The sequence below is a fragment of the Chrysemys picta genome, chromosome 2 (genome assembly GCF_011386835.1).
Source record: "Chrysemys picta bellii isolate R12L10 chromosome 2, ASM1138683v2, whole genome shotgun sequence".
NCBI lineage: Eukaryota > Metazoa > Chordata > Testudines > Emydidae > Chrysemys > Chrysemys picta.
In genome coordinates, this window is record NC_088792.1 from 60,862,890 (window position 1) to 60,881,189 (window position 18,300).

The 18,300-nt window shown below is 43.5% G+C and overlaps 1 protein-coding gene across 1 annotated transcript in view; it reads right to left on the reverse strand.

The window, feature by feature from the left end:
• LOC101936723 (ATP-dependent translocase ABCB1-like) overlaps positions 1-9,519 on the reverse strand; it is a 59,688-nt gene extending 50,169 nt beyond the window's left edge. Inside the window, exons 1-5 of the mRNA XM_065583264.1 lie at positions 9,323-9,519; positions 3,403-3,509; positions 1,745-1,832; positions 1,606-1,654; positions 568-721 (exon numbers count right to left, since the gene is read on the reverse strand). Of these exons, the coding sequence (XP_065439336.1) occupies positions 568-721; positions 1,606-1,654; positions 1,745-1,832; positions 3,403-3,451 (340 nt within the window). The 5' untranslated portion in view covers positions 3,452-3,509; positions 9,323-9,519. The remainder of the gene's footprint in view (positions 1-567; positions 722-1,605; positions 1,655-1,744; positions 1,833-3,402; positions 3,510-9,322) is intronic.
• Positions 9,520-18,300: the final 8,781 nt, after the last annotated feature.

The following is an 18,300-nucleotide window of genomic DNA, read 5'->3' on the forward strand; positions in this document are numbered from 1 at the left end:
GCACCACTGAGGTTCCACCCAAGCCTCAAAACTGGGCCCAAATGTGGTCCAAGTGGTGGCTCAGCCTTTTGCTGACTGTCCGCAAAAAGGAAAATTTCACTAATAATGCACCAAACCAATAGTGCAAAACTGTTCAGACCAGGGAGAAATAGGAGACCCCTTCCAGGTGTCAGCACATATATTTTAGGGTAAGTTATGATTGCCCTTTTCATAAGCTTAGCTCATATCGAGGCAAAATAGTATTAATGGTCATATTTTGTTCTTTTAAAAATCTAATCACAGAACTTGATTTGGTGACTTCCTGGGACAGTGAATTCCATGGATTAACTATAAGCTATAGAAAGTAGTAAGTCATTTTATAGTAACCAAATGTACTGCTCTGTAATTTATCAAGTGTCTAGTTTGCTACTGTACTATACAGCAGGGTAAAAAGGAAGGACTCCTCAGAATTCACTATGTTCTTCATGGCTTTTAACGCCACAGAAGCACTCCATCCTGAACCTCTGCCAATCCAGTAAATAAGAGACCCTAACAAATATTTTCAGAAGTTGAATAAACTTTATTTACCTGAAGACATATTTACTGCTTGGCCAATCGTCACAAATCTGTTTGTCATCTCTCCAATGACAACGATAATAAGTAGCAGTCCTGTTCCATTTGCAACAGCTGCAATCAAGCCTATTATCATCAAAATGATATCCAGCCAATCGGCATACCCAAACTACATGAATATCAAGAAAAAGGTATTAATTGAAGGTTGACAAATTCACATAATTGTCACAATATCCTACTAAGACACATAGAATAGGATTTGTTTTTACATAGCACCATTCGCCATTTGGGTATCCCAAAACACTTTATGAAGCAATGAATTAGATACTGTGAAGGCAAACATAGCATTTGGGATAAACTTTGAAAAAGCTTACACACAGTTTTAGGCCGGTTTTTATTGAGGGATTTAGGACATGTTGGCAGGATGGCAGGATGAATCCCCCAATCTGCAGAAAAAAGAATATATCTTACATTTTTCACAAAGTGATAACATCACCTGTGCAACTCACTGCCTCTCTGTGTGCATTATAGTACATCCCATATTTACTCAGTGCATTTAAAATGTAAACAAGAACAGGTAGTTGACAAATATTTGGCTGCTGCCTACCAATAGAAACAGATATGTAGCAGTTATCACATTTAAGAAAAACACAGCACTTGTTTCCCTGGATAATTCATGAGACATTATGCACTAATGGTAAAATTATCTCCAGTTGAGAGAGCCAGGGCAAGGCCCTACTTACCGCACATGCTTCACTTCAGTCCTTAACATGGGTGAATTTCACTCCGTCATGGTGCTAGTGCTGAAACATCGTCAAGCACTGGCACTTAGCTGTGGGTGGACTTTGCACAACAGGCCATATTTTTAAAGAGGGAAGCCTGAGATCAACGCACAAAAATGGCTGTGCGGCAATACTAAGTTTTGCACAGACATCTTTCTTCTCTTTCGAAATGCAGTATTGTGGTTGCACATTAGTCTGTTACCATAATGTACAACAGACAAAGAAAAGGAACAATGAGAAATAAAATCAAACCAATAAACTATGCACTAACCAATTTCAAAATGCCAACCATCTTTTCCTTTGACTTCTCATTTTTCTTTCTAAAGAGATTAATGCAAAATTAATCCAGGCTCTTTCTTGAAAGGCAGGGCAAGAAATTTAACAGCGTATTAAGATCAAGGAACCCCTACTTTTTCTTGTTCTTCTGTAATTGGTCATTTTGCTCAGGTTTTTCATCATGTTGGAAAGCAGGATTGTCATAGCCATTACTTGTAGATTCTGTGGAGGAGAAAGTAGGTTTTGCTTTCACAAATATAAGGTCTTTTAAATCAGCTTCTTGTGAAGCACATTAAATCCCTTTCTGAATTATCTGAGCACCAAAACAGTTGATTTTTTAAAGCAGGAAAACTACATTTTTCACATGCTCTTGAAACAGCTCAATCACTTTCAATTTTTTCCTCCCCAAAAATCACATCCAAGCTGAGAACAAACAAACTAATTTTAAGGGAAGTCATTAAAGACTAACTTGGGCCTCAGTCTTGCAAAAACTGAGGGTATCCCTAAGTGTATGTCTACACTAGAAGTGCTACAGTGGCACAGCTGCAGCTATGCTCTCTGTAGCATATACACTTACTACAATGATGGAAGGGATTAGTGAATCCACCTGCTCGGTTGATGGAAGAGTTGTTCTGACAACGTAATGGTGTCTACATTGGGGCTTAGGTTGGCTTATCGATGTCTCTCAAGAGCATGAACTTTTCACACCTCTGAGAAATGTAGCTAGGAGGGCCTACTTTTAGGTGTAGACCAGGCCTTTGTCTTTTCAGGATTGGGGCCTTAGAGTGGAACAGGCATACTTATTATTTGTTGGTATTTCAGTAGTACCTACAGCCCTCAACCCTGTGCTATGGCTGTACAAACACAAGCAAAAAATGAGGATCTCCGCTTAAAAGAGTTTATAATCAACAAGTGGATGAAAGAAACAGACAGAGGAATCACAACGGAATAGTGAGGTGACTGTGAACTATAGGATAAAAGATGGTCACAACACACCAACTGTCTGTCCTATCTCAACCTGAACTATAACTACTGTGTTTTCCATCACTAGTTTTTAGAACACCTTTGTAGAGACTTACAGGACACTATTATGTTTGCTTTAATTCAGTTAACTAATTCCTGACTCACATAGTGGAGCATGTATCAGGGGGTAGGCATGTTCGTCTGTATTCACAAAAACAACAAGGAGCCTGGTGGCACCTTAAAGATGAGCAGATTTATTAGGGCATAAGCTTTCGTGGGTAAAAACCTCATTTCTTCAGATGCATAGTGGAGCATTTGCACGTTTAGGCCCCATTGCTGATGCATGTAAATAACTTTAGGCATGTGAGCGGCCACATTGAAACTCAATGGGACTACTCATGTGCATAAATGCTCACAGGATGGGAGCCTTAGTTACTTTTAAGCTAAAGTGCCTCACTAGACACACCAGGGTCACTTAAGTTAATAGAAAGGCCACACAGAGCTATGCCCAGCCAGTGCTGTGACTAAGTTAAAAGAGAATACATGTATTCAGTGCTAGCGAAGAATATTTTCTGAATGCTGTTTCCTCCACATAGATCCCCAAAAAGGGTCCATACTCGCTGGGTAAAGAAACCACAGAAGAAAGCTTAATAGCCAGAGTAGCATGATTTGTGGAGGACGATGGGAGGGCTGATCTGTTTTTCAATTGAAATCCCTCATGGCTACCAGACAAGATTCAAAATGTGGCTTAGTTTTGTGGCAATGGAGTACATCCTTCCAACAACTAGCCTAACATTCAAAAGACGAAACAACTAACCGAAAAACTTACTAGGATTAGGTGGTTCCTTTTCTGTGTAATTTATGAAATCGTCCTTCATTGTGTTATTCTGTTGTATGGTTATTAGACTTGCAGAAGTAAATCACTTTAGGTAAAATCTGCATACACAAGAAAACAGCACAACCTTTCAGAGACAATAGCCATTCAAAGAGTTCACATTAAGATATGTTTATGTTTCTTTATTAATTGTTTGTTTCCTTTCAACAACTTTTCCTAGGGAATAAAAAATATTTATCATTACATACTACTTTTACATCAGGGTAAATTACTTTTCTAAAGAACCATGTTCATTTTTAAAAATTAGGACAACAATGCGGCCTGCTTCCTGGGGGTACCCAGGGCTGTGGCCACCTGCCCTTAGCACGAGAAAGCCTTGTCTGTGCCTGATGGGTATCAGCTCCCCAACTCCAGGTACCACAGGCAACACAAGCACTCCCCTCTAGGCCTAGGCAGGCCCTGCTGTCTCTTTACAGGTTAGCGACAGGCACATTCCAAACCCTGAGCTTCAGGTATTGTTGCTCTCTGTTCATGCAAGAAGGACCAGGGAAGTGAGAGGGTGAAGGAATAAGCCTCCTAACATCTTGGTGCCCTTGACTCAGATGCATCACATCGGATAGGTGAGTAGCAGCCTGTAAGTCCCCCTCCCCAACAATCCGCGCAGCTGCTTGGAGAGGGTATAGCGAACTCTCATGATGGTAATTTAATTATACCAGGGGGTCAGGTAGAGTGGCTACTACCACCACGATGCTTCTGTCCCCAGAAGCCTTTTCAGCTATTCTGAGGGAAAATGGGCCCTTTTCCCACAGAAATGGTCTATAAGGGACTGCTGCAGGCAGCAGGCGGAGGAATAATCTGATCAAAATGATTTGACTATTGGGTAATGTAATCAAAATCACTAAAGGAATGTCAGGGGTTTCTATTGGAAGTTAACTTGACTGCCACTGACTGTCTCTGGTTGTACAAGATGGAAGTGTAATCGGGGTACAGTTGTGTAAAAATGTAATCACAGTGCAAGGGATGTTAGGCAAAAGATAATTTTGTGCGTGTGCATAGGAAAAGGAAAAGGGGAGCAATGATGGGAACACTGAGCCTGGGGGTAGCTCTGGGGGATCAGACTGTCACTTTGCGGGTGCATGAAAACTTTGTGGGCACAGGGGAGGCAGTTACACCTTGTGTAAAATTAATATGGCTAATATAATGTTATGGAAGTTAAACTATTTCCCAGGACATGTGCAGTGTAAATTGGAAAAGGGGTAAAACATGGTACTTAATTAAAATCCTATTAGGGCTCCAAAAGGAGCCACAATAGATTGTGCTTTCTTTTTCAGATCTTTGTGTGTTTTGGAACAGGAGATGAAAGTGAAGAGTAATCAGAACTCTGGTGGAAGTGAAATGTGTTTCTTTTAAGACACTCTCTGAGCTGCTGATAGCTTTGAATCCAAAAGCAAGCCAACAAAGCCTCTGTGTGGATGCAAATTACCTAGCTGATGGGGGAAGGAGGAAACTGCCCATAAGTAGCAGCACAAAGAACCTGCAAATAATTAATACATCCAGTCATCAGACAAGCTACTAGAAGACTCAGATTATGGCCCTCCAGAATAAGGAGGTGAAAAAACAAGTCAAGCCTGAAAATAAAGGGGACAGGTTAACCCTAAGGGGGGTGTGTGTGTGTGTGTGTACAGAGCAGAAATCTGAAGCTGTCTCTCAGCTATTACTTGAGAATAAACGTAAAGCTTGGTACAGCATAGAAACTATTGCAAACCTGCTCTGTTGTACAAGAGGGGAAACTGAGGCACACCACCTCATAAATTTCATAAATGACCAGTGAGTGGGATAATTCACTAGCCTGACAATAGAACAAAATAAGGACAGCCTGGAGGTAATTCTTCTGTTTTTCCTGCAATTAGCAAGGAAATTTGTAAAAGGAATTGGTATTATTTTTAAGCAATAATCTGTCCCCACCAGAGGGGGTGGAAATTATTTCTTTTGTTTTTCAGACACTCTACAAGCACGCTGGCGTCAGCGGAAGAATAACCCAAAATACCATGGATCTATGTTTTGTGTCTGTGGTGTTAGTCTTGTTGCTAGCATTACGTGGGTGGGGGATGGCTTCAAAAGGCTGACCTGGAGGGGAGATGTGTATGGGAATGCAAAATGCTCAACTAGGAGGCCAGCACCTGTGTAATAACTACCATGGTGCCTGGAAATAGAACAGCAACTAAGGTGGGCCCCACAAGCCCTATGGGAATAATGACAAGGGGAGGAGCTCACTGGGAATCAATGGAGGGGTGTGTAAAATGGTGTAAATCCAAAGAAGATGTTTGGATGTGCCCCTCTCCTATGACTATGGAGAAGCAGAATCAATGGCCTATGGCAAGGGGTGGACAATTGGGCGTATTGTGTATAAGGTGTTTTGCTGAAAATGTACATATTACTAGGGGCACAATTACACCAGCCCCTAACCAAACTACACACATCTACGCGCTGCTATCTGGACTTTGGAGCACAAATGGATCTGTAAATCTTATTGCTGTGAATAATTTTACTGAAATTTAACTAACCAATCCTAACACATTGTAACATGGTTATTTAACCAATTATATCCCACCACCTTAATTGGTTTACACCCAACAAAATTAATTATACAACAGACTGAAACAATCACAGAACCAGACAGAGATTATACAGACAAACAATAGGGAAAGTGGAGACTACAGTGATAGAACAATACAGAAATGAGGATTTCACATCCCAGCTATTGATAAGTGAGTTCTTGCCAGATAGGATGCTATCAAACTAAGTTTCCTTTTACATCTTCTAGGCTCTTCCCTTTCTCTGGAGGTGATAGGAATAGCAGGACAGGATTGTATTCCTAACAGCCCAATAGCACCTTCTTTCCATGTGACTAGTTTGGAATGTGAAGATGTGACCATTCACTTCTCAGCTTACGGCTGCCTCTGCTGCTTAGCCAAAGGCCTTAGCCTAAGAACAGAGCCTCAGACTGTCACAGTATGAGAAGGCCCTTGCAGAGACAGACAGTGATTTTGATTCTTTCTTCTATACCTCTATAACTAGTTAAGTGATAAGAATACACGTAAATTCTTAAAGTATAGGCTTTTACAGACAGGCTTGAATATCTATATCCTAACACTCTACCCCCCCCCCCTTTTTTTTTTCTTTTGGGATCCTCCTGCCAAGGTATCCCTGGAAAAGCTTAGGAAATATGGCAACACATTTCCTGATAGGGCCAGGGATCAAGGTGGAAGGTGGTCCATATTCCGTTTGTCCCACTGTCCCTTGTGTAGTACAGTGCCCTGCATCTTCTCTCGTACGGGCATACCACACCTATTCCAATTAGTGTTCCAGACTTCCCATTTGAGTGGGCCCGAGAAGGTCGGGTCCGGGTTGTCTTGCACACTGCGGGGTGGGGAGGGCTCATTGCATTACTTATAGATTATCTCCATATGCAATGTAACAAAAGTACAGTTAACAATACACAATCTACAGCAACACCGAGTCCTGACCACTGCAGTATGGTCCAATATCTGAGCCACCACCAAAACACTGCCTCTCCTCCTTCGACAGGATTAAGATCTTAATGTGTCCAGTTGCTGGCAGTTGCAACAAGCTGTAACAAGCTGCCCCTGCAGGTTTTGCATGCTTTTGTCCACATCATAAGTCCATTGAATGTCCACAGAGAAATGGGTTATTGTCCAAACCAACTTAACCACTTGGTATGGAATCAGGCAGTGTGCCCCGGTTTGATTGGTTAAGGTATAGCTAAGCAGAACTCAAGTTTTACTATATAGTGTGTAGTCAATCAGGAAGTGGGGCGGGGGGGAAATGGGAACAGGGACTGGGGGTGGGGGAACTGGAATCATGTTTTGCTAAGGGGGGGTGGGAATGGGAACAGGGAGACAGGCAAGGCTCTGTGGTGTCAGACCTGGGAAGGGGGACACTGAGGAAGGAAACTGGAATCATGCTTGCTGGAAGTTCATGCCAATAAACATTGAATTGTTTGCGCCTTTGGACTTCGGGTATTGTTGCTCCCTGTTCATGCGAGAAGGACCAGGGAAGTGAGAGGGTGAAGGAATAAGCCTCCTAACAAGAGAGAAAGGAGGTCTGGTGCTGTCTGAACTTACAAGACAGCATGCCCCAAAAACCCACTCTCTCTCTCCCCCCACATACATACAACACACTCCCTGTCACACTCCACCCCCACCCCCATTTGAAAAGCATGTTGCAGTCACTTGCATGCTGGGATAGCTGCCCATAATGCATCACTTCCAGTGCTGCTGCAACTGCCGCAAATGTGGCCACGCCAGTGCGCTTGAAGTGGTCAGTGTGGACAGACTGCAGTGCTTTCCCTACTGCGCTCTCCGAAGGCTGGTTTAACTCAAAGTGCTCTACATCTGCAAGTGTAGCCATGTCCTAATACAGGATACCCCCTCCGGTTCCATTTCTGGCCGAATGGTCAGGAGACTGATTCAGACAAGCAGGTCCTGCCTAGGGATCACTGGATATGGATGAACTGCCCACTCCCTTCTGACAGTGCTGATAGTCTTTAAAGCTTGGAACCCATGGGTTCTAAAATCCCGGATCTGGTGTGAGCTAACTGCAGGGCAGGCAGGCTGGAAGCAGTGAATGGCAGGAAAGACAGGCTATCTCCTCCGGTTGCTGGCAGGCGGTGACAGGAGTATTGTCCGCTCCTAGGCCTTTTCTGCAGGCTGGGGTTACAAGTTAGGCCAGTTGCTGGGCCTGGAAGTGCTGTGCTGGCAGACTGCAGGCAGACCTGCTTTCCCCTCTGCTTCCCAATTGGTCTCTCCCACATGGAGGGAAAGCCGAGCTATTCATAGTCTTCCTCCTCCTTTCCCAGAGCTCCCAGGACTCCAGGGGTGATTTAAAGGGCCAGGAGTTCCCAGTCGCCCCCCGCTACCACCCCAGACCCTTTAAATCTCCGCCTGAGCCCTGCTGCTGGAGCCCCCGGAGGTAACGGCGGCGGCCCAGGTGATGTCCCACAGCGGAGCCCTGGGCCCTTTACATCACCGACAGAGCCCCGGCGTCTCCTGGCTGCTGCCGCTGCCCTGGGGCTCGGGGCTCTGGCAGAGATTTAAACGGCCCGGGGCTCCGCTGCGGTAGCGGCAGCAGATGTAGTGTATTAAAGTGCTCTCCGTAGTAATGTGCTACTTATTGTGTACTGAGTCCAGAGAAGAGAAAAAAAAATGTAAGGTCTAGAAAACATGACCTATGAGGGAAGTAGCATCTTTTTACAAAAGCTGTTTCTTACAATTTGTACTATAAATAACTGCTACAAATAGCACATTTCTACAGGTAGCAGTTTCACATATACTATAGTGCAAGAAACTGCTACCTGTAGGCATTTGCTACACCAGGCAGCAGTTTACTACAGTAGCACATTCCTACCCTGAGCAGCTTAATACACTACACCTGTCTGGTCCCGACAGGATCGGACCCTCTTACTTTCACCCACCCCCATTCCCCCGCAGTGGCCACGATCCCTTTGCTTTCAGTCCCAGCGGCCAGGGCTCCCTTGCTGCGTGTCCCTCCGAGCTGCCATTGGCCATGGAGCGCGCAGCCCCCAGAGACGCGGCCCCGCTCCTGCCGGGGAAGGTGCCCCGCTGCCCGCGTGCGGCGGCCGGGGAGCGCCGCTGAGCCCCCGTGGGAGGAGAGCGAGGAGCGCGGAGGGGCTGGGCGAGGGCTTTGCTCGGACACGCCGCTGGCGCCAGAGCGGCTGGAGCTTCCCCATCGCTCAGCCCTGGGCCGACCCCAGGCGGCTCCTGCCCGGGGCGGGGGGTGTGACTGTGGGGGCAGCTCGGTAAAGCCCGTCTCGGGGGATGGGAGAGATTCCGCAGCAGGAGACTGTCCCCGTCCCAGCGGTTCTGAGCCTCACCTGCCCGCTGCTCCCTGCGCTGCTCCCAGAGCGGCTGTGACTGCGGAGTGCCCACACCTGCCTTCGCTCCCTAACCAAGGCAGAGTCCCCGGTGTGGTGTGTCCCAGACGCTGCTCTTCCGAAACCTCAGTGCCCCCGTTACCCTGCCCCTTATAAACAGCAGGCTGCTTCCCGCCGCCCAGTTTTCAGCTACCTTGTTTTCCTTCCTCCACGTACCGAAGGATCAGGTTTCAAGGTAATGCTCTGGGGCCCCCTTTCCACATCTCCTATCAGTGATTCCTTCCCCACAGCTACCCCCCGCCCAAAAGAAGAAAACCATTTCTGGTGAAGACATGCTGCTGTGTGGACCAGAAATGGGTAAAAGGACTAAAGCCTCCAATTGTGGTTCTTTCCTGCTTAAATGAGTTTAAATGTCTCCTAAAAAGTTCAGAGAGTTGATTCAGAAAAACATCTCAAAGCTCAGATTCTTCACCACACTTGTAGGGACGTCCATCAGTTAAGTAAGTAGAATCATAGAATATCAGGGTTGGAAGGGACCTCAGGAGGTCATCTAGTCCAACCGCCTGCTTAAAGCAGGACCCATCAATCCCCAGATACTGTTTGGTTTTTTTTTACCCTGTTCCCTAAATGGCCCCCTCAAGGATTGAACCCGAAAACTTTCACAACCCGAAAACTTACGCAGGCTTTACAGTACCCTGTGGCTCCCCACCCCTTTCCACTGTGCAAAAATAAAATCCGATAATTATCATCCCATCCATCTGGGTGCTGATATCATCCCTCATCATGCTGGAATCTGAGTGCCCAAGGTTTTTGGAAAGTTGGGGAAACTAGTGGTAGTTTTGCCTGATTAAGGAGTTCAGGCCTGGGCCATGTGTGATGATTCCTCCTTTCATTCCCCCCCCCCCCCCCCCGATTCAGGGTAAAATGATATAATTCCCTTTGAAAGAAAAAGCAACGTTTCCCATCGCTTTCTTCACACACACACCCTGCCCCCACCACTACCTTTTACTTTACAGCTGGACTTCAGTATTGCTCAAAACCCTATACCGCAAGTCTGTTTATTTCTAGGGCCCCGCGCTCTCATTACCATTACATAGGGTGACCAGACAGCAAGTGTGAAAAATCGGGACAGGTGGTGTGTGTGTGTGTGGGGGTAATAGAAACCTATATAAGAAAAAGACCCAAAAATCGGGACTGTCCCTATAAAATCGGGACATCTGGTCACCCTACCATTACATTATTTTTTGTTGTAAAATTTATTACAAGACTCAACTTCAGTCCTCATTATGCTAGGCATTGTACAAAGCACATTGGGACAGGGACTGATTTGTCCTAAGAGTTCATAAACACCTTGGCTTCCATAGCTCAGAAGTCTGTGACTGTAGATTAGCAGGGGGGGAAAGGTGAGCAGCACAAATACATGATTGTCCCAAACTGTGTTAATCCCAATGGAGTCAATGGGATTTTTGCCATTTCAGTGGGAACAGGAACAACTCCTGCATCCGCACTAGGAGCGTTTTGCCGGTGTAGTATACTGGTATAGCTTTACTGGCAAAGACTTTTCAAGAGTAGACCTGGCCATAGGTTTAGTTTTGCTCATGGATGAACTCAGATACCATAGTGTGAAAGTGAAATGAATTATATTAAAGAAATAGAATGAATTAAAGAATGCTGTATGTACCTTTAAGTAGAAATGAGAAATGCTGCAAGCCAGGGGGCAGGAAAGCAGACATTAACTGCTTAATGAATTGCCCCACTTAAGGGCAATTGGTGAAGCATTAGCCTTAGATCGATAACAGTTAATAAGGAAGCAGGATATGCATATTGTGCCCTATGCAAATTTTACAATTTTGCTGTCTCTGTCCCTTTGTTTAGTTCGCACCCTTTTATCTGTATAAATAAGACTGTTTGAATCTTGCATGGGGGTTCACATTATCTGAATGTATTAGCAGAGCGCTGTGCTAATAAAACAGAGTGGTCTAACAAACTATGAGTCCTGAGTCTAACTTTGACAATTTGGAGGTTCCACCGAGATCGCAACTGTCTTCACTGGGGCCATGTGATTCCTGATTTTTGTAGGATGACCGTGGCAGCCGGCACCTGGGCATTTGGCCCAAGTGGTCCTCCTCCTGAACGGAAGGGCGCATGACCACAGTGAGGTCTACGCCATCGAACCTGTTGGTTCCCACTCTGTTCTGGTAGGGATCCCGGGATCTGACATCAGGAATCTGGTCAGGTAATTATTTCTGTGTTTTGTCCGGACTGAGGACTGTCCTGTCTCTGTGTCTATCTGTCCTCCTGTGGAGTGTTTGAGTCTGGGTGCCATCTCCGTCCGGGGATCGGCCGACCAAGGGGTTCCTGTCCCCACAGTCTGAGTGAAATCTGCACAATCGCAGCCGCACCGCACCTTGGGTAAAATCCTTGGTGTGAAAGCAAGGGCGATTGAGGCAGTAGCCTGTGGGCTCCTTTTGTGTGTTGCACCGGGCATCACTCTGACGAACCTGAATTTCCTTCTTGTGTGATTGGTGTGTGTAAAGTTCTCCTGTATTGGTAACCAGACGTCTAAGTCGGGACAGTTCCCTAAAGGAACGCCGGCTCAGTTTTAGGAAGGGTCCGGACTCCTGTAAGTTTCTGGAAAAATGGTCTAGGCTAACTCAGGGAGATCCCAAAACTCAGTGGCCACTGTTAAAATCTTGGAACAAAGACTGAGCGGATGTCTTAAAAGACAAACTTGGCTAACCTAAAACTAAATTGGCTAAAGGAGAGGTTAATTGTTTCTGCAGTGGTGGGAAGAGACAAATCGTAGGTGGACAAAATCAAAACTCACCTCTCTCAAATATATTCAAATATTAAGTTAAAAGCTTTATTAAAAGCCTCCTCTTCCACCACCAGACTGAGCGCTCCTCTTTACCCCGTTCTCTGAAAAAAAACAACAACAACTCTGGATCGATCTCAACCCCCTGCATACTCCCATCTCATTGTAAAAAGGATAAAAAGCCCCTTATTTTGTTCCCCTTCATTGTCTGCCTCAGAAACTGATTCTTTAAGGAGGGTGGGCTCCTCAACTAGCCCCCACCCTTCCTGGTCCCTTTCCTTAAACATTTCTTTCAAAATTGTGAAATTACCACAATATCACTCACAAAAATCGTTCATTGGAAAAAGCAGGATCGGGCCCAGACAAGCAGGCAAGCAACAGATAAAGAAACTGGGGGAAAAAAAAAAACAGGTTGGAAGCTCTAAGGGCATAGTGTCAGGAGTAAGTGCAAGTAAGAACCCCTGGAACAATAAGTAGGTAAAATCTGAGTTGATAAAGATGTCATTTTGAGAGATAAACAAGTGATTTAAGGAAAGAGAGTGAAAAGTTAACTCTACAGAGGCTGGAGAGAATTAAGCAGTTAAACCTTGTAAAAATGTTAAGAACCTTGTTAAAATAATTTTTGGTTTCTTTGCAGCCATTCTAAAGGAAAAATGGGCCCTTTTCGAAAAGAATGTCTGTAAATAATCCAGGTAAAGAGACTATCTCATTAAAATCATTTGACTATAAACAATTTAGTCAGGTTTGCTAAAAGAACATAGGGGGTTTTCTATTGGAATTTAACTGCCCCAAATGTATAAAGGGAATGTAATCTACGTACAGCTATGTAAAAACAAAGCAGAGTAAAAAGGATGTTAAGGAAAAGAGAATGTATATGTATCTGTCTGTCTGTGGAAATATGTGAGGTTTGTAAAACTCCTGCTTTGTAGGTTTAAGATAAATTGGTTTTGTTTTGTTTATAATGCCACTAAAATCCATTTGACTCTTTAATTCAAAGTTGCAAAACTAACAGACCTTTTTGCCAGCACAGGTAATCAGTGTTGGTTGGCTTTGGGATTTGGTAGTTAACCCTTAAGGGGTAACTTGATTCTTTCCAAAATTTAAATGTTTTCAAATAAAGACCAAGTCATGACTGCAGCAGGGCAGTCAAAACCAAAAGAATAGGGATAAATTCTGGATTCTTTTTGTTTGTTTGTTTTTGTAACAAAATAGCAGATGAAAGCTGTAGTAAAAGAATAAAGACAGTGCCCCTCTGAAGCAACAGCAGGGGTGAGGTGCACAAAACAAAAAGAAGCAATGTTAGAAACACTGAGCCTTGGGATGGCTCTGTGTAATCAGACTGTCACTGTGATAAGAGTACATAAAACTCTGTAAGAACAAAAGAAACAGTTACACTTTATGTAAAAATTAATATGGCTAATGTTTTAAAAGTAAAAGTATAAAAGGAATGTGCAGACATGTGCAGTGTATATTATGGGGGGTGGGTAAAAGAAATGCAAACAAAACGTGCTACTTAATTAAAATCCTATTAGGGCTCCAAAGGAGCCACAATAGATTGTGTTTTCTTTTTCAGATCTGTGTGTGTTTTGGAAGCAAAAGTTAAAAGTAATCAAAACTCTGGTAAAAGTTAATTGTGTTCCTTTTAAGACAGAGTCTCTGAGCTCTGCTGATGGCTTTAAATCCAAAAGCCAAGCCTGTGTTGATGCAAATTACCTAACTGATAAAGGAAGTGAGAGAACTGCCAGCTCAAAGAAGTTGCAGATAAAGAACATACCTTGTCAGCAAACAAATTGTCTAAATAAAAGGCACGGTATAACAAGATACCTTTAATTAAAATAAATTTAATGTTAATAAGTACCCCTGTAACAATGTATAGTGTGTATGGTTTTTGGAAAAATCTTTTATGGTAATGTTGCTTTTCAGCTGTTACCTGTAAACAAACTTAAAGCTTAACCCAGCAGGAAAGACATTGTAAACTTGGTCTGCTATAAAGGGAAAACTGATCTACACCAGCTCATGGATTTAATGACTGAACAGTGGGATAATTTCCCCATAACTCTTAAAAGATAGAAGCCATTGAAACCTGGCCTGCCTGTAGAACAAAAACACAGGAAAATATGGAGGTAATTCCTCTTGTTTTGCCTGCAAACAGCAAGGGTATTTGTAAAAGAAAGGAATATTTTAATCAATAATAAATGCCACCCCAAAAGGGGTAGAAAAATGTTATTTTTGTCTTTCAGAAAAAGCTAATATCAGCTACAGGACAACCTAATAAAAAACAAATAAAAGTGGGTATGATTATCCATGCCTGTTGCTCCAAAGCCCTGTAGTAAAGACATCTCACTAGGATCCTGTATGTGGGATAAAATGAATAATGAGACCAAAGTACTGTATAATGGGCAATGTGTATGTGTTAATTCTTGGGGAAAAGTGTTTTAAAAGACTGGAAGTGTTAGCAACCTTCCAATAGACAAATGTAAATGTAATGTAAGTACTGTGTTTACAAAAGGTAAAACGGTAACATATGCATCCGAAGAAGTGGGCTGTAGTCCACGAAAGCTTATGCTCTAATAAATCTGTTAGTCTCTAAGGTGCCACAAGTACTCCTGTTCTTCTTTTTAAAGGTAACATAGTTCCTAAAACAAACAAAAGGGCAATGTGGGAAACCAACCCATTCATATTATACACGCAAATGGGAACATGTTAAGAATTGCCACTGCAGAAAGACATAACAGCTTACCATTGGTATAACATATTTTCTGAATGGTCTTCCACAACTACTGGCATACTAATGTTACTAACCCTAATTGTTTTTGGTTTAAAATTTAATCAAATTTAATGTTTGAAATGTGCTGTTGGATAAAACAAATGTATGCAAAGCTAGAGCCACAGGCCCAAATCACCTCCCAGTATTTTCTCTTACGTGGACTAAATAAGAAGTGACACTGGTGATTAATAATCTTAGTGTCAAAAGGGGGATATGTAGGAGCAGGATAAGAATTAATGTATGATTTGATTTCATCCTGTCAGCCACCCTTTTGAATAGCAGAAAGGAATGACAGACCAGAACAATCCTTATGACTGATTATGGTCACCCTTTTGTTTTAGAATAAGTTATAATGTCTACTATGGTTTCCTATATGTACTACAAAGTAGGCACTCTGGTTAAATATACATTTCTTTGTTTAAGGTTTAGTAAGTAAGAGACAGGATTCTCTATTGTGTCTATGTTAAGTAGAGTAGAGGAACATTAAAGGCCTGGGTCTCAATGTAAATTGTCTTGGTTATTGATTGTAAAACTTAGCAAGGTTTTAATTTGCAATGCCTTTTTGCTCGATATAAAATACTACTGTTTGTATTCTCAATCTGTTTGTGTGAATGAGGAATGTATGCATCAGAAAAAGATAAGGTGTGAAGGCCATTGTTATAGCCAGAGTCAAGGAAAAAGAAGTAAAGAGACTTAAAGGACATTAAAGAATCATCAGGTACTGCTTACTATCCAGATGGCTTTTAAACTGTCTAGCATCACAGCGTGGATACATGTTTCGCAGTGTAAGAAGGCACCACCCCCAGCAAACCAATCACCACCTCAGGACCCTGCAGAGTCAATTTTGACTCCGGAAGAAGACGTAGAGGAACAGCCTGCAATACCTTACCATCTACGCGCTTGTAAGGGTTGCCAGAAGCAGATGAGGACCTAAAGCAAGGCTCAAACAGAAGCAGTAGTGAGCCTAGTGCCTGCTGCCTGGTGGATGTAAAACCGTGATTGCGGTTCCCTCAGTTGAGGTTGTCAGAACCAGAAGGGCCTTGCCTCCAACATGCGCCTCTGGTGGTGCCTGTTCCTCAGCTGCTGGTTTCTTAAGGTCTGGGGAGTCCACAATGACAATTCTTTTATCCAGCAGTAAGTGTGGATAGCTCAGACCCTTAATATTTCTAATTGCTGGGTCTGTAGCCACATCCCAGCCCACTCTCAAGCTGGTGTTCCTGTCCTGGCAATCCCACTCAATTCCCCAGACCTCACTGGAGGACCTTGTTCGTTTAACAAAACATGGAACAATAATGACACTTGGGAAACAGTGGGAATAAATGTATCTAAATGGTTACGTGTGGTGGAGGGAAAAGGTCATTGGTGTTGAGTGTGTAATGAACAGGGCTGGATCTGGGAAAAAGCCGTTGCCTTCAGCATATTGTGGCCAATGGTGTATGGGATTATTCGAATAAAACTAAAAAGTGGCGGGCTGGGTATGGGGATATGAATTTTTTCTTGACCTGAGGATCAAACAGAAAAAATTCAATTTCATGTTCCCCCTACAGTAACCTTAGTGAAAACAATACAATCTTTCAACACCATGCAAAAAGGCTCCTGAGGTTACAAGCAGTAGTTGAAATAATGGCAAATGAAATCGGAGAGAGTTTAAAAATCCCTGGCCAAAGAAACGGGCGATCTGACAGATGGCCCTCCAAAACCGTCAGGCATTGGACATTGTGCTGGCGGCCAAAGGAGGGACCTGTGCTCTCACTGGAAAAGAATTGTTGTGTGTTCATACCTGATGACACCAGTGAGGTAATAGATCGCGCTAGTCACTTAGAACAAATCGCATATCTTCCCCATGAAGAGCCGAGTTCTTTATGGAAGTGGCTAAGTAACCTGTTCAATTTCTCTGGCATAGGAAACTGGTTGTTTCAGGGAGCCTTGACTATCCTGTTTGAAATCTTAATGATTTTTGTATGTTTTCAGCAAATCTCCTGTTGTATCCAGAATTGTGTAAGGTATGCCACCCAAGTGACTGCCCCAAAACAGAGTGCTAATATGATGATTTTGAAATATCACTGATGAACGAAGAGATAAAGAACGATTAATGTGTGGAACCCAGTAATTGTTGGTCTTTGCGTAAGCTTGACCAAAAGGAGGGATTGTGAAAGTGAAATGAATTATATTAAAGAAATAGAATGAATTAAAGAATGCTGTATGTACCTTTAAGTAGAAATGAGAAATGCTGCAAGCCAAGGGGCAGGAAAGCAGACATTAACTGCTTAATGAATTGCCCCACTTAAGGGCAATTGGTGAAGCATTAGCCTTAGATTGATAAGAGTTAATAAGAGAAGCAGGATATGCATATTGTGCCCTATGCAAATTTTACAATTTTGCTCTCTCTGTCCCTTTGTTTAGTTCGCACCCTTTTATTTGTATAAATAAGACAGTTTGAATCTTGCATGGGGGCTCACATTATCTGAATGTATTAGCAGAGCGCTGTGCTAATAAAACAGAGTGGTCATAGAATCATAGAATCATAGAATATCAGAGTTGGAAGGGACCTCAAGAGGTCATCTAGTCCAACCCCCTGCTCAAAGCAGGACCAATTCCCAGCTAAATCATCCCAGCAAGGGTTTTGTCAAGCCGGGCCTTAAAAACCTCCAAGGAAGGAGACTCCACCACCTCCCTAGGTAATGCATTCCAGTGTTTCACCACCCTCCTAGTGAAATAGTTTTTCCTGATATCCAACCTGGACCTCCCCCACTGCAACTTGAGACCATTGCTCCTTGTTCTGTCATCTGCCACCACTGAGAACAGCCGAGCTCCATCCTCTTTGGAACCCCCCTTCAGGTAGTTGAAGGCTGCTATCAAATCCCCCCTCATTCTTCTCTTCTGGAGACTAAACAATCCCAGTTCTCTCAGCCTCTCCTCATAAGTCATGTGCTCCAGACCCCTAATCATTTTTGTTGCCCTCCGCTGGACTCTTTCCAATTTTTCCACATCCTTCTTGTAGTGTGGGGACCAAAACTGGACACAGTATTCCAGATGAGGCCTCACCGATGTCGAATAAAGGGGAACGATCACGTTCCTCGATCTGCTGGCAATGCCCCTACTTATACAGCCCAAAATGCCGTTAGCCTTCTTGGCAACAAGAGCACACTGTTGACTCATATCCAGCTTCTCGTCCACTGTGACCCCTAGGTCCTTTTCTGCAGAACTGCTACCTAGCCATTCGGTCCCTAGTCTGTAGCAGTGCATGGGATTCTTCCGTCCTAAGTGCAGGACTCTGCACTTGTCCTTGTTGAACCTCATCAGGTTTTTTTTGGCCCAATCCTCTAATTTGTCTAGGTCCCTCTGTATCCGATCCCTACCCTCTAGTGTATCTACCATGCCTCCTAGTTTAGTGTC